The sequence below is a fragment of the Carettochelys insculpta genome, chromosome 21, assembly GCF_033958435.1.
Source record: "Carettochelys insculpta isolate YL-2023 chromosome 21, ASM3395843v1, whole genome shotgun sequence".
NCBI classification, from domain to species: domain Eukaryota; kingdom Metazoa; phylum Chordata; order Testudines; family Carettochelyidae; genus Carettochelys; species Carettochelys insculpta.
Window position 1 is genome coordinate 2,847,332 of NC_134157.1, and position 15,942 is coordinate 2,863,273.

The 15,942-nt window shown below is 48.1% G+C and overlaps 2 protein-coding genes and 1 non-coding gene across 5 annotated transcripts in view; 2 read left to right on the forward strand and 1 right to left on the reverse strand.

Annotated features, from left to right (window-relative positions):
* LRSAM1 (leucine rich repeat and sterile alpha motif containing 1) overlaps positions 1–10,200 on the reverse strand; it is a 51,391-nt gene extending 41,191 nt beyond the window's left edge. The window contains exons 1-3 of one of the 3 annotated variants that reach the window (XM_075015489.1): positions 10,140–10,200; positions 4,578–4,771; positions 949–1,005 (exon numbers count right to left, since the gene is read on the reverse strand). In XM_075015489.1, coding sequence (XP_074871590.1) covers positions 949–1,005; positions 4,578–4,649 — 129 coding nt within the window. In that variant the 5' untranslated portion in view covers positions 4,650–4,771; positions 10,140–10,200. Of the gene's footprint in view, positions 1–948; positions 1,006–4,577; positions 4,772–6,649; positions 6,741–9,725; positions 10,068–10,139 lie in introns of those variants that run through there. The other 2 variants (XM_075015488.1, XM_075015491.1) reach the window with 2 other exon arrangements.
* Positions 10,201–10,660: 460 nt separating this feature from the next.
* Positions 10,661–15,463, forward strand: RPL12 (ribosomal protein L12). The gene is made up of 7 exons (XM_075015350.1): positions 10,661–10,789; positions 11,044–11,117; positions 12,261–12,359; positions 13,254–13,335; positions 14,047–14,133; positions 15,182–15,294; positions 15,381–15,463. Exons 1-7 carry the CDS (start codon positions 10,753–10,755, stop codon positions 15,384–15,386), a joined length of 498 nt encoding a protein of 165 aa, XP_074871451.1. The 5' UTR covers positions 10,661–10,752; the 3' UTR covers positions 15,387–15,463.
* LOC142024143 (small nucleolar RNA SNORA65) lies at positions 13,769–13,896 on the forward strand. Its single transcript, XR_012648422.1, has one exon. It is a non-coding gene; the product is annotated as a small nucleolar RNA SNORA65 (small nucleolar RNA).
* Positions 15,464–15,942: the final 479 nt, after the last annotated feature.

Here is a 15,942-nt window from a genome sequence, read left to right on the forward strand (position 1 = left end):
CACTACACAAATGCAGAGCCTGACATGTCTATGTAGCCCTTGGCATACACCCACACTGAATGGGAAAAGATAGATGCCTTTATGTAGGTTGGCAACTGTACGTAGCGGACAGTCTGAAAATGGAGATCAGCATGCACATCTAGCCCGTACCAAGCATCATGGCACAGTTGTGCAGTGTAGTGCTGCAGGGAATGGAACCACTCATGCTTTGACCTGTCCTTTTCACACAGAGGTGAAACATCAGTGGGTCTGCATCTCACAGACTGGCAGGAGGCAGAACATAAAGATGTGTCTCTCTGAAGGGCCCGGCCATTCCTCACTCACTATCACTGTCCTTGCTTTTCGACGTCTGGTTGTTCCAAGTTTGTGTGTCAGCTTAGATTTGGAGAAACAGTTAGGAGAGGGGCCTTGCTCAGGCTTATGGTTCTCTCTCCTCTTAAAGCAGCAGCCTAGGTGTATTGAAACCAGGGATTCTTACCTGTATAAGTAAATAAGTGCTGGTGGCAAGATTCCTAGGGCTAGCACTAAAGGGATGAAGTTAACAAAAGCAACCTTCAGCATTTCACAAATACATATCCTGACAATGAGATACATGTAGCCACGGCTTTTTAACTTTGGTTCACAACAAGGTGTTGAGGAGTTTTGACCAGCTTGCCCTTCCCAACTTGCTGTGGTCCCCGTATATATGTTGCTGGAAGTTGTAAAACTACTGGCTTAGGCCTCAGAAAAGACTTCCCAAGAAAGGGGCAGAAGCCTCATACTTCAAGAGATGTACCAGACTGAACCAAGAAGGAATGATTCTGCCTGGATTAGGGGTAGCATGGATATTACAAGGTTCCTCTCTGCCTCTAGACTCAAGAGTCATGACAACTCCAGAATTTAGTAGTAGGTGAGAAATGAGACAGGAGGATAGGTCTTTTCACTCTGCAAATCATATAGAGAACATACCTCCGAGAGTTCACATTTAGATATATCTAGAATGTCATCAGCACCAGCTTCTTTTGCCTAGAGAGAGAGGAGGGAGAGAGACAATGAAATTTGTGCTGCAGCTTTAGAATGCCAACAGAGACAAATGGCCCCTTGCTGCAAGTTAGCTAAGCTACCTTGCTGATGTCTCTTTAGAAATTTAATCACCGCCGTTTGCTCTGGTCACCACAATCAAGGATCTGCAGGAGATGCAAAGTGTATTCCACAACCATACCTGCAGCATTGCTCATGCAACCAAGAAACTATGGTGGCAAGGACCCCTCTTCCTCAGGCCTCCATTCAATCAGTCTCTTGCCCCTTTCCCCCAGGGGCTGTGATTTTGCAAGGTGTCCCCGTTGTAGGAAGCCCAGCTACTCTTCTTTGGACTTACTCCCCTCCTGGGCTTGAGCTGGAGTTGGTCTGACTCCCTCTCACGCTTTTGCTCTCTCTCTCCTAAAACTCTTCTCCCATCCACACTCTCTCTCTCCCGACCTTCCAACTGTGGAAGGCTTTTAAAGGCCTTCATCCAGCCAGCGGTGGAGTCTGCTGGCCCCAATCGGCCTTAGTCAGCTCCCTTCCCAGCTGCTTGAAATTGCCCTGCTGGCCCCTGCTTATATTTAGAAGGTCTTTCTCCCTTGTGGGCTGTTTTTTTCCTATTCTGCTGGAGCCCTCTGGCCTGAACCTGACACACTATATTCTACAATACAAACACTGTGTAGCAAAAAGAATTTCTGCATCAACAACAGAGCCATCATTTACTTGTGCAAGAAGATTTTCACAGAAAGCATACAGAAGTGTTTTAGCGCATATAATTATCAGCTCTAGAGAGAGAGAGATCACACCATCAACGAGAGTGAGGCTCTACAACACTGGAAAGGGACTACTGTCCTTTCGTGCATTCCTCCCTTTATGCATTCAGAGTCTGATCCATTATCTATGGGAACAAAAGTAATTGCTGCTGCTTTCTACTCTTGCAACAGGCCTAACTCAGCTGCAAGAGGAGCAGCCAAAGTTCATTGTCTCCCATAAAGCAGTTATTATGTTCCAGTTGGTAGCCCTTGTGTAAATCTGTTGCTATCACTAAAAACAATAATGAGATTCTACAAGTGAGGCAGGTAGACAACTATTCAACACCACATTTTACAGACCTCTTTCCTCAGATCCCACTGTGGAATTCCAAAAGAAACTACATCATTTACTTAAAGAACTCCCTGCCTCTACTCAAGGCTAAATTCATTCAGACACACCACCTGAGCCTCGACCTGAATTATTCTATTTACTGCCTAAAATCTATAAACCTGGAAACCCAGGATGCCCTATCATTTCAGGTATTGGCACCCTTACCACTGGACTGTCCACCTATGTAGACTCCCTCCTCACACCCTATGCCACCAGCACTCCTAGCTATCTCTGAGATACCACTGACTTCCGGAGGAAATTACAAAACATTGGAAACCTTCCTGACAATTCCATCCTCGCCACCATAGATGTGGAGGCTCTCTACACCAATATTCCCATGAAGATGGACTACAAGCTACCAGGAATACCATCCCTGATGTTACCACAGCAAATCTGGTGGCTGACATATGTAACTTTGTTTTCACCCACAATTATGTCCAATTTGGGGACAACTTATACCTCCAAATTAGCAACACTACTGTGGACACTCACGTGACCCCATAGTATGAGAACGTTTTAATGGCTGACTTAGAACAATGATTCCTTAGCTCTTATGCCCTGTTACTTCTCCTTTACCTACGCTACATTGATGACATCTTTATCATTTGGACCCATGGTAAAGAGACTCTGGAAGAATTCCACAGAGAGTTTAACAACCTGCACCCTACCATGAACCTCAGTCTTGACTATTCCACACGAGAAATACATTTCCTGGATACCACAGTACAAATCACTGATGGCCACATCGACACCATTCTCTACTGGAAACCACGGACTGCTACACTTACCTGCGTGCCTCCAGCTTCCATTCAGCACACAACACACGATCCATCATTTCTAGTCAAGCCCTTAGATACAATCGCATCTGCTCTGATCCTACTGACAGAGACTGAAAACTACAAGACCTCTGCCAAGCATTCATAAAACTTAATTACGCATCAGGAGACGTAAACAAACAAATTGGCAGGGCCAGATGAATATCCAGAAACCAACTACTTCAATACAGACCCTGAAAGATCAATAACAGAACACCACTTGTCATCACCTATAGCTCCCAACTCAAGCCCCTGCAATACATCATTAAAAACCTACAACCTATTCTGGATCACGATGCTATACTCCAGAAGGCCCTAGGTGACAGGCCTGTCCTTTCCTATAGGCAACCTCCTAACCTGAGAAACCAGCGATCACAGGCTACACCACAGTAATACTAATCCTGGAACTTTTCTTTGCAACAAACCTCGCTACCAACTTTGTCCACATATTTATTCTGGGGATACCATAACTGGACCTAACCATGTTAGTTACAAGACCAAAGGCACATACCAAAGGCACATTCTTGTGCACTTCCAGCAACATTATATATGCCATTATGTGCCAGCAATGCCCTGCCACTATGTACATTGGACAGACTGGGCAAAACCTTCGCCAAAGAATAAATGGACACACAGCAGACATCAAGAAAATCAATACATGTAAGTGGGTCAGTGAACACTTCAATAGAGTGGGCCATTCTGTTAAAGACCTGAGAATTTGTGTCCTGGAGCAAAATGAATTTAAAAACAGATTAGAGCGAGAAATTTATGAGTTGGAATTCACATTCAAATTCAACACATTAACACATGGTATAAACAGAGACATCAATTACCTCACACATTACAAGGACTGCTTCCCTTCCTTTGATGTTGGTAATTATCTCAGGCAGGACAATTAACATCCTCCCACCCCTCATCCCCCTGTGTCTGTTTCTGTTGCAATTTTTTTTTGGTCCTCTGTGCTTGTAAATGTCAGTCTGTATTGGAAAAAAGATTGATCTGATGAAGTGGGTTTGTCCCACAAAAGCCCATCCCAAATAAATAATTTTGTTAGTCTTTAAAGTGCTACATTTCTCTTGTTTTGTTGGCGTACAGACTAACACGGCTACCTCTCTGTTACTGAAGTAAAGGCATCTTACATGAAGTTAAAGGAATAAAGGCGTTGTTATGGGGAACTGGACAGAGAACAGTAACTGCCAAGTCAGCCCAATTAGCTGATTGTAGGTATGCTCATGGTTAACCGGTTAACCTAAACAGATGAGGCTTACTGGTTATAATTAACCAGTAAGGGCTGCAGCAGCCTCGCTTGCTGTGGGTTGCTCCAGCCTGGACGAAGTGGTTCCCATCCACAATGGCTGGGGGTGCGGGGTAGGGTGGCTGGACAGGGGTGGTGGTTGGAATGGCCCTCCTACTGTGGACAGGGGCTGCTCCAGCAAGGGTGGAGTGCCCCCCGGCTCACAAAAGGCTGGAGACCAGAGCTGCTCTACCCCTCTGGAGCATCCCTGGCCGCGGCATGCCAGGGACTGGGGCTGCTTTGGCTGTGCTGGAGCGCTCCCCACCTGCATCAGCATCCCTAGCTGAAAACAGAAAAGGGAGAAGCAGCACCTCAAAACTTACCAGACACATTTGGTACTCAAGGCGTTTGCGAGCCTCCTCACTGGGTTTCTTTTTACGGAAGAACAGCAGCATCTTTCACTTTTCACTCCAGATCCGTCTCAGTGGCAGAAACCAATCAATGTAAACAAAGGCAGCAGAGGCAGAGAGCATATGTAACAGATGTTGATCAGGAGGCCAGGTTGCAGAATTGTACTCTAAGTAAATAGAAGAGAAAATTATCTCTGTATTTGTTCTCATTTAGGCCCTGATTCTGGCAGACAATCTCCTGAAGTCAGTGGGGCTCCATATAGGCACAAGGATCCAAGTGTCCAATAGAGTCTTATTCTGGATCTAGGCAGGGCCTGTCACTATAGCAGGGTGGATTAAAAATTGATTGTTTTTTTAAATTTAAATTGGATTTTTGGGATTTTTTGAAATCATCAATAAAATACTAAATTTTTCATTTAAAAATAACAATAACAAATCACATCACAAACATGCTATATGCACATAAGGGCTCATAAAAATTCATTAATGGCTCTAATCCAGAGGTGGCCAACACACAAGCAGTGGGCCAGAATCTGGCTTGCAAAGCCTTTTCATTTGGCCTGTGGAGCCAGTAGCAGCACCATTCTGAAAGCCGGCTGCATGGCTCTGAGCCACATGTGGCTCTTTAAGGAGTCATTTGCAGCACTGGACGCTGCCACCACTCACTCCTCCTCCAGCTCCCTGCCCTGCCTTGCTGAAAGAGTAGAACTCAATTTAATCGGTTTAACGGCCGGCAGGAGGGATCCGACCGTTAAATCAATTACATCAAGTCCCGTTACTTCAGTGCAGAAGGGCAGAGAGCCGCATGCACTGTATGTGGGAGAAGGGAGTAGGAGGGCTGAGGGGAGCCACAGAGCTGTGGTGAGGAGGAGACAGCAGCCTGGAGAAGGTGCAGCAGGGGGTGGCCTCATGTGGAGTTCCTGTGTGAGGTAAATTAATCCTGGGTTTGGGGCTATGAGGAGTTAAAATTGGGGGTTGGGGGGTCAGCTTGGGGCTAAGAGGAGTTAAGTATGGGAGCAGTTTGGGGCTGAGAGGGGTTAAGTCTGGGTGTGGGGGGATGGTTGGGGTCTGAGAAAGGTTAAGCCTGGTGATGGGGGAGTGGGTTGGGGGCTAAAAAGGGTTAAGCCTGAGGGTGGGGCAACGGTTTGGGGCTGAGTGGGACTAAGCCTGAAGGCGGTTTGGGGCTGAGAGGGGTTTAAACCCGGGGTTGGGGGTCGTTTGGGGCTGAGAGGGGTTAAACCTGGGGGTGGGGGGATGGTTGGAAGCTGAGAAGGGTTAAGCCTAGCGGCGAGGGGGTGGTTGGAGCTGAGAAAGGTTAAGCCTATGGATGGGGGAACAGTTTGGGGCTAAGAGGGGTTTAAACCTGGGGTTGGGGGTCATTTGGAGCCGAGAGGGGTTAAGCTTGGTGAGGGTCAGTTTGGGGTAGTTTGGAACTGAGAGAGGTTCAACCTGAGGATTGCTGGGGGGAAGGTTTGGGGGTATTTTGTGCTTGGCCCCCAGAACATGTAAAAGATTGCCATGTGCCCCCCACGAAAAAAGGTTGGCCACCCCGCTCTAGTCTGTCCAGCCTAACTACCTATTAAGGTTGCCAGAACACACTCCACTGTATTTTCAACAGCTTTTAATTTTGGCAGATTTAACCATTTAAGGTCAAGTTCTCCATGCCAGGTGTCTGCCTCAGACTGAATTATTTTGGAAAATTTTAGCCAAAGTGCTCCAGCCATTTCCAAGACACGGGTAGGGAAAATACATCTCTGTTCCATGGTGTTTTCTTCTGAAATTGATGCTCTTTTAACATGCTCTAGCGCCCTTGTGCTTTGGAGCTGGTGACACTCGACCCAAGGTGGCGCATTGCTGACCCAAAGGCATTTTGCTTTCTGCATGAAAACCCACCCAAACATGGCTGAGTTATAAGCTTTTGGAAATATATCAGTACACATAGGCCAGGTATGCTCTAGGTGTGACCAGACTGCCCTTAGACAAGCCTCATAAAGTGACTGAGCATATGCCAATTCAGTGCTACCTGCAAAAAGTGGGGGCTTTACCTGTAATTACTGCTCCAGACTGGGCTGCAACACGTCACTGGAACTGAGAGCAGGGAGCCTCTCTCTCCTATGGTGTCTCAGACTCTTTGCCCCTTCCCTGCTGCCACCCAGGCCACTTGGAGGAGGAAACTGCCTGATCCAAATACGGAAGGGACAAAAGCTGGATCATGACAGTGGAAAAGGAATCAACAAGAGCAAGAAGTCTGGTGAGATTGGGGATGGGTGGGTAACAGATGTGACAGATAGTTAAGGCGAGCCTAGAACTGGCTGGGCCAGGAGCTAGACAGAGCATCAGGAAGGGAGGGGAGATTAGGACTGGTTGGGCAGGGAAGCTTGTTGGGTAAGGAGCCCAGCCAGGAAGAGGAGGGCAGGCTGAACTGGGTGCACAAGGAGACAGGCTCTGGGAGCCAGGGGATTGACGGGAAAATGGAACTGAGAGTCAGTGAAGAAAACAGGGTGAGACAGTTGGGAGCCAGTTGGCGGGGAGAGTGAAACACTCAGATTGCATGAGAACCACTAACTGTGTTAACCTACCACTGAAATCAGCCTCTGGACCAAATAGCAATGTGAGGCCAATTTAAAAAAAAGATCCAGAAGCAATCCCTGCAATTACAGGCCAGTAATCTAACTCCGTACCAGGCAGATTGGTTGAAACTACAGTAAAGAACACAATGATCACACACACAGATGAATACAGCTTGTTGGGGAACAGTCATTGTGCATTTATAAAAGGAAATCACGCTTTACCAATCTATCAGAATTCTTTGGATGATCTAGTGGATAGTGTGTATTTGGGCTTTCAGAAAGCCCTTGATAAAGTCCCTCATCAAAGGCTCTTATGCAAAGGAAGCTGTTGTGGGAAAGTCCTCTCTGGGATCAGTAACTGGTTAAAAAATAGGAAACAAAGGGTAGGAATAAATGACCACTTTTTACTACAGAGAGCGGTAAATAACAGGATTTATCAGGATTCCCCAGAGGCCTGTACCAGGACCACTGCTGTTCAACATATTCAGAAATTATCTGGAAAAAGGTATGTACAATAACGTAGGAAAATTTTCAGACAATACAAAATCACCAAGGATATTTGAGTCCAAAGTCAACTATGAAGAGTTACAAAGGTACCACACAGAACTGAATGACTTGGCAACAAAACGGTAGATGAAATTCAGTTTGATAAATGCAAAATTATTCACATTAAAAAACATAATCCATGCAAAATAATGGGGTCTCAATTAGCTGTTACCATTCAAGAAAGCTCTTGGCGTCACTTGGACAATTCTCTGAAAATGTCCTTGCAATATGCAGCGGCAGTCAAGAAAGCAAAACAGAATGTTAAGAATCACTAGCAAAGGAGAGAAAAGGCAGAAACCAGTGCCTTTTTTGGGGGGGAAAAAAAAAAAAAAGAGAGGAGCTGGTACTCAGCTGGCTCCCTGCCCCTCCCCAGATCCAATCCCACAGCTGGGGCTGCTGAGGTGCTGGCACAAAAAAGCATTAGCCAAAGCTATCAAAATGCCTCTATACAAATCCATGGTGTGCTTACATCCTGAATACTGTAGGTAGATTTGGTTGCCCCATCTCAGAAAAAAATATATTAGAATTGGCAAAGGGCATAGAGAAGTCCAAGAAAAATAAGTAGGGGATATGGCACAGCTTCCATTTGAGAGAAATTAAAGACTGTGACTTTTCATCTTGAAAAAAAGAGACTAATGGGGATATAATAGAGGTCTGTAAAATCTTGACTGGTGTGAGGAAAGTCTTACTTACTCCTTCACATAAGAACCAGGGGTCAGCCAATGAAATTAACATGTGGCAGATTTAAAACAAACAAAATAAAATATGTCATGCACCACACAGTCAACTAGTGGAATTTGTTGCCCAAGATGGCGTGAAGACCAAAACTACTACAGGGTTCAAAAAAATAATTCGGTAAGTTCATGGAGTGTAGGTCAATCAATGGCTGTTAGCCAGGATTGTCAGGGAGGTAACCCTATGTGCTGAGTGTTCCTAGACTCAGCTAAAAGGATGGATCACTCAGTGATTGCCTAGCCATTCCCTCTGAAGCACCTGGCATTGGCCACTGTTGGAAGAGAGGATACTGGGCTATGCAGATCATTCATCTGACTTAATATGGCCTTTTTACACTCTTATTTCCCTCCAGTGCACAACATGCTATCAGTTACTCCATTAGCTCAAGTGGCAAAGCTCTGTGTGGTGGAGCTAAAGGTTCCAACTATGCCAATGACACACGTGGGTATCAATATGTCAAAGAGGATATAACCATGTCATAGACGTCAACTCCATAGGCTCCAGGGCTGGTGCATACATGGAAAAAAGTTACTCGGTGCTCAGCACCCACCAGCTGCCAAGCTCCTTCCTTCCTTCCAGCACTGCCTGCCCACTGGTGACACCACTGACCAACTCCTCTCCATCCCCCTCCCTCCCAGCATCTCCCACTTGCCACAAGCAACTATTTTGCTGCACACAGCATAATCCAGGAAGAAGGGGGCATGGGTTGAACTGGGGGGCAGGGGGAACTAGGCGGTAAGGGGTGGAATGGTGGCAAGAGTGGGGCAGGGGCAGGAAGTATGGGGAAAGTGGGGCCAGGATCTGCAAGAAGGGTTGCCAAGCACCTTCATGCCTAGAGAGGAAGTTGGGGCCTATGGACCATTTAAGTATAGATTGTATCAAGATCCATGCAAAGAGGCTGAATTAAGGGTGCACAAGCATTCCAAGACCAGAGGGGATCACTGTGTTTACAAACAATAATCTGCCCCAAAATTACCCCTACGGCAGATCTTTCAGAAACATAGCCACTCCTCTTTCCAAAATGATCAGCGAGGAATCCCCCGCAGCCCTTGGCAAACCCTCTGATGATTAGCTACTTTCACTGTCAGACACCTACACCTTATCTCCCGTGTGAACACAGCATGTGCTAAGTTTGCATCCTGCATGAGCTCCTCGACCTTAATAATGTGCCTGTAACCCTTTCCTGTGTCTTTGGGCACAGCACACCTGTGCCCATGCTAAGTTAGATGCACTAACGTGGGAATTACCACAAATTTCCACTCCAACGCACCTGACTAAGTGGGTGTTACCCAGGGAAGCTTGTGCCCAAACAAAGCTGCCAGGCCGTGAGGTGCCCCAGGTCTCCTGGGCGCGTTGCAGATACAGACGGGCAGGGCTCCCCGCGAGACGTGCTGCGACGCGCAGCCTCGGGAGGCACTTCTGCCGCGCACCTGGGCGTGCAGACGGGCCTGTCGGAGACAGCCGGGCTCTGAAGACCCCGCGCGGCCGGAGCCAGGCGCTCGGCTCGGCTGTGCACCGGCCCCCGGCACGCACAGGGGAGGCGGGCGGGCAGTTTGCAGCGGGGCGATGCCCAGGTCACCGGCCACTCCCTCCCCTCAGGCCGCACAGCGGGGCCGGACTGGTCACCGGAGCCGCGCGGCGGCGGAACGCCCCTTGGCAGCCCCCCGGCCCGGCCCCCACTCACCCGCCGCGCCCCGAGCTCTCTCCCTCGCTCTGCGCTGTCAGAAACCCACGTCCGGGTCCCCGCCCCCTCGCCGGTGGGTCACGTGACTTCCGCGCCACCAGAGACGAGTCACAGGGGAAGCTAGAGCGTCCCACGCGCCGGCCGCCGGCTGAGGGCTGTGCTCGCGTGGCAAGCCGCATTCCCAGGGGTGGGGACACATGATCTGCAAGTGTCCGGAGGAGAGTCGGCGCCTAAACTCAGGGCAGGAACGAGACTAGGGCCCAGCTGCGCGACCCCGGAGCTCTTTGCCCACACCTAACATGGCGTGTAGGGCGCTCCCTCCTCTGATGTCTTGCCCACATTTAACATGGTGGTCGGGGCCTCATCCCGTCTTCCCCGATTCGTCCTCCTGGGGCTCTTGACCACACCTACCATGGCGGCCGGTCCTCTCCCGCCTTGGAGCTCTTTGCCCACAGTTGACATGGCAGCCGGGGTGTGGCTTGCACACGTCTCGCGAGATCTGGGACTATAAATTGCGCGAGCGAAGGCGGTTCTGGTCTCTTGCCGCGCTGCCTTCGTTTTGCGGCCTGAATCTGTCTCCATCCGCCTCGGGGCTGCCGCCGCCGCCCGCGCCATGCCGCCCAAGTTCGACCCCAATGAGATCAAAGTCGGTACGTGGGCGGGGGAGCGGCGCCGGGGCGGTCCGTGAGGGGATAGGCTGACCGGGGGCTTGGGGCCGCAGCTGAGCGCGCTCCCGCGGCGGGTGTCCGGCCCGCGCGGCGGGCGTCGCTTCTGGCAGCGCCCTCCTGGGCCCGGCTGTGTTGTAGTCTCTGGGAGCAGAGCCGGCCGGGGCTTGAGCGGTGGCCAGTGGGTGCGGCGGGGGACGGGGACTGTGACCGGCCTGACGTGTTCGCTTTCGTCTCAGTGTTCCTGAGATGCACCGGCGGGGAGGTCGGCGCCACTTCCGCTCTGGCGCCCAAGATCGGCCCGCTGGGACTGGTAAGTGCTGCTGCGACGGGGCTTTCCATGTCCCGCGCCCGGTGCCGTCCGTCGGCCCGGCCCGGCCCCAGCCCAGGGGGACCTCTAAGTCACTTCAGTGTAGTGGGTCCCAATCCTTAGACTAGTGCGGACCCCCATCAGAGCCCATTTTAGCACCTACGTACACCTCATTAAGGGAAGAGGGAAACCTGGCTTTTTGGAGAGTAATTAATAACATTATTAGAAGATAGTGAATTTAAAGTAATTGATTGCAACTTTGCAATTTATTTGAAGCTTATTTTTGTGGATCCCTGGTCTAGATAGTGCTTTTTGTCCTCAAATGACTGGAACGGCCCTTCACCCCCTATGGTGTATTAGTCCTAAGGCGTACTGAAGTCAGCTGCCTCTTTAATGAGAGCAGTTCAGTGTTAACTGTGTCCATTTTAGCTGGAGGCTCTGTCTGCAGCCTTCATAGCTTATATATAGCGTGTTCAGTTAGTTTCTGGCCATGGAAATTGCTCACTATAAACAGCTGGTTCTTGTAAAATGGTGGAGGGCTTTTCCTAGGTAGGAGTTTGCTACTTAGTTTTGGCTGGGCAGAGAGCAAATAGGCAAGACATTGAATTTAGCATTTTTACATAATTGCATTCATGATAATTACCAGGTGATCTGCTAAAATAGGTGTCCCTTGCCATGTCCCCTTTCTCATTTATCTGTTTAAGTCACAAGAACATTTCATTGAGTGTGGTGTGTGGCTGTGGTAGTGCCTAGCTCTTCTCCTTGGGTGTGAGGCAGGGCTGTGGTACTGAAATTTGATTTTGGAGGGTGGGGGGATTAGCAAAATGAAGCCCCATATAGGGGATGAGAGATGACTGAGGATGGGAGTGGATTGGAGCAAATGGTTGGTGAGTGCAGATAGGTACTACAGAAAGTTACCTTGGGTGTCCTGCAGTCCTCACTGCCACTGCTTCTGTGTTTAGTGGCTTGCTTTCTCGCTCTGGCAGATTCCAGGGGAACACTGAGAGGTTTATAGCTGCTTGTATAAGGGAATTCAGCAATAAGAGTAATCTTAGGTGTAGGTCATGAAAAGTGTGTGTGTGTTGGAAAATGTCACTGTGAAGAAGGGGAAGGGAAAACAAATAAATGTGTTTTCTTTGTCTTCAGTCTCCCAAAAAGGTTGGTGATGACATTGCCAAGGCAACAGGTGACTGGAAGGGGCTGAGGATCACAGTGAAACTCACCATCCAGAACAGGCAAGCTCAGGTACTAAATGCCGCAAGGGATGGCTTGGTGGTGGAAGCACCAGGTTTGAAACACCTGGGTTTGCTGGAACCCCAAGTGTCAATCCCGGCAGGGTCGACTCAGCCCTTCATCCTTCCGAGGTAGATAAAATGAGTTCCATGCAGTTTACTGCGTGGGGGTCTTCTGGATGAGACCTTAAAAACAAAGTCCTCATCTTTGTAGGCTCCGAAGAGCCTCTGGCATGCTTGAGAAGAGCTGGGGCAGATCCAAGGCCAGAGTGGCTTTGAGCCAGCTGTTCAGAGGCACTGCATTTCGTTGCACAGTTTACGGCTATGCAGGCCTGTGAGGGTGCTGTGTGCTTAATTATATTCTGAGATTAATGGAGTCTGAGTCAGGACCACACATTAATGTGGTTGTCAAGACAAATAACAAAGCCAAGATGAACAAATGGGTTCACCAGTCTCGCAGGCGTGACCTCATATTGTGGTGTCGTGGTTCTAAGATGTGGGATCTTTTGAGATCAAGGGAACACTGTTTAAATAGTAATATTTCAACTGGTCTTTAGTCTATTTGTAGCTATACACCACCATGCCTGTTTTGTGCAGAAGTGACTACACCCATGGTGAGCTAAGAGGAATTTCAGGCTTAGGAAGCAGGGCTGTTTTGATTGTGGAGAGCTCTGTGCAGAAAATCTGGGAACTTGGGGTCACACATCTCTTCCCATGGAGAAGAATGGCGGGCATGTCAAAGATGCACAGAGAATACAATACCTTTGTTAAATACAATTCTGTGTGCTTGAGATGGGGAGAATGTTTAGTTAACTTTGTGACTGACTGGTTTGTCTGTCAAGGATTCTGGATTTTCTTTGTGGCTTCAGTATCTCCTACACAAAGCATGTCTCTTCCCCCGATTCAGATCGAGGTTGTCCCTTCTGCCTCTGCCCTGATCATCAAAGCCCTCAAGGAGCCTCCTCGTGACAGGAAGAAGCAGAAGAACAGTAAGCTTCCCTCTTTAACTTCAGTTGATCACTGCTGCTGCTAATTGGGGCAGTCCAACCTGGCTGGCTGCCATTTAACCTCACTGCCACTAGGGTACTCCTGCAAAATGGGGAATATTTACTAACCTTATACGTCTTTCATTAATGTTGTGAAGTATTTCAAGATTCCAAACCTGCATCTGCGTGGGGCTCATTGTATTTAAACAGGTAGCTCAGTGGTTCTCAAGCTTTTTTGTGGTGGTGACCCTTTCACACACCAAGCCTCTGAGTGTAACTCAGTCTTAAATATGAATCTTTAATTTATAAGACTGTTACGAATGCTGGGGATAAAAATGGGGTTTTGGACTGACTGCTTGTGATCTCAAGGGGTCATGACCCTTGGTTTGAGAACCCTGGACTAACTGGATGTCTGTCTTGTCTAAAAGTGCAGCCACCTGCCACTGTACCTGTCTAGTATAAAATGACTGGTACAATCCAGTGGTGAGCTGATAGCAAACTCCAACTTAGGAAACAGGGTTATTCTCTCTGTGGATAACTCTGTGCCGAAGTCTGGGAACATGAGGTGATGAAACAAGGTGTTGTAAAGAAGTTTGTGCTGCTTTAGTGCCCCTTACTTCCTCTGTTTACCTTCTGCATTCTGTGGCTGAGATGTTGAACTGATTTGGTTAATGGTCTTCGGAGGACTCACTTGTGGCTTGATTTTGTTCACAGTTAAACACAGTGGCAGCGTCAGCTTTGATGAGATCATAAACATTGCACGCCAGATGAGGCACAGGTCCTTGGCCCGGGAGCTCTCTGGTAAGAGGAGTATGCTGTTATGGGGCTACTAATGTGACTGCCATAGGCTGGTCTTGAGTGCCTGAGCCAGATCCCCATCTGTACTCAAACAGCTGCAGACCCCCTCATTCTGCCTGTTTACCCACAAGGTGGCCTAGAGTGCAGCTTTGTTCTCTGTGCCAAATGCCTTAGCCTATGTTGTATATTCCCACTTAAGGTATTTCCCAAGAGGGGCAATGCCCTGCAGTTGCAGACAGCTCTCAAAGCTGCCTGCCCCTGTCGCCAGCAGTGGCTGCTGGCTGCAGCTGGGGGTGACAAGGGGCCAAGACGGGGACAAGGGATGCCTTAGCTGCTGACCAGGAGCTGCTGGGGTAAATACTGCTCAGCTGAAGCCTGAGCCCCTCCCCCATCCCTTCATGGCCCACTATAATTTCCCTATGTCAATGTGGCTATTAAGCCAAAAACTTTGCCCACCCATTGTCTAAATTCTTGAGTAGTTTCAAGCTAGATCCACTTAGTAACAAGCCTGTCATACAGAGGAGTTTAGTGAAGGCACTATATACTGAGAACTTGTATGTGTGACCTTTCAGGACATCCACTACTTACCCTCTGTCCTGAAACATCAGGGACCTTTCTGTGTTGTGGGTATGTTTATTCTCTGCATTTGTGCAGGAGACCTAACTTCCAGGATGTGCCCATCGTGTCCTCAGCTGTGAATCCCACTAAAGGACATTGCAGTCCTCTAGGGATGGAGGTTATGATGCTTATAGATAGAAAAATGCATAGGGCAATGGTTTTTAGCCTGTAATTTTCAGGTCTCTGAGATTCTTTATAATACAGCTAGATTTCTAAAGGCTCCTGTACATCTGTTTGAAATGTTTTAGTCCTCTTTCCACCACTCAGTATTTAACAGCTTTCCACCAGGAGGGAGACTTACAACGGCATGCACATCACTGCTACTAGAATACATAGAAGAGTGTCCCTACTAATGGAAAAAAGCTACACTCTAGCAGCAAGTCTGGTTTGTCTGTGTCATGGATGGTTTTAAGATGCAATGTCTCTGTTACAGGAACCATAAAGGAGATTCTTGGGACTGCTCAGTCAGTTGGCTGCAATATTGATGGCAGACATCCTCATGATGTCATCGAGGACATCAACAGTGGTGCAATAGAATGCCCAGCTGTAAGTCTCAAGCTTTAGTTGAAATTGACTAGTGTTGGTCAGAATAATTGTTACTAATGGGAGGCTTGTTTTTTTTTTTCCAACAGAGTTAAGATGGAAGGCAAGAACAACACTCAAAACAAAAGCTGGTTACGATCTTTTGTAATAATTAAAACCTACATTTGTCTGAGTGGTCTGGTATTTTTAAATACAGGATCCAGGTTGTCCTGTGAAGGTGCAAAATGCTGGAATCTGAACACATGATTTCACAGAATCCCAGAGCCAGAAGGGAGCACAAGGAGGTTAAATCCAGCCTGGTACCTAAAGCATGATCAACCCCAACTAAATCATCCAAGCTGGGACTTAAATCTCTAAGGGTGGAGATTCCATCACCTCTTTCAGTAACATGTTCCAGGGCTTCACTACGCTCTAGGTTAAATAGTTTTTCCTACTATCCAACCTATACCTCTCCATCCTCTTTAGAGCTCTTCTGGGAAGTTGAAGGTTGCTATGAAATCACCCCTCAGTTTTCTGTTCTGCAAACTAAACAAACCCAAATGCCTCAGCCTCTCCTCACAAGTCATGTGTTCCAGCCCCTTAATCATTTTTGTCACCCTCTGATGAACTCTCCAATGCATCCATTCCCTTCCTATATTGAGGGGCCCAGAA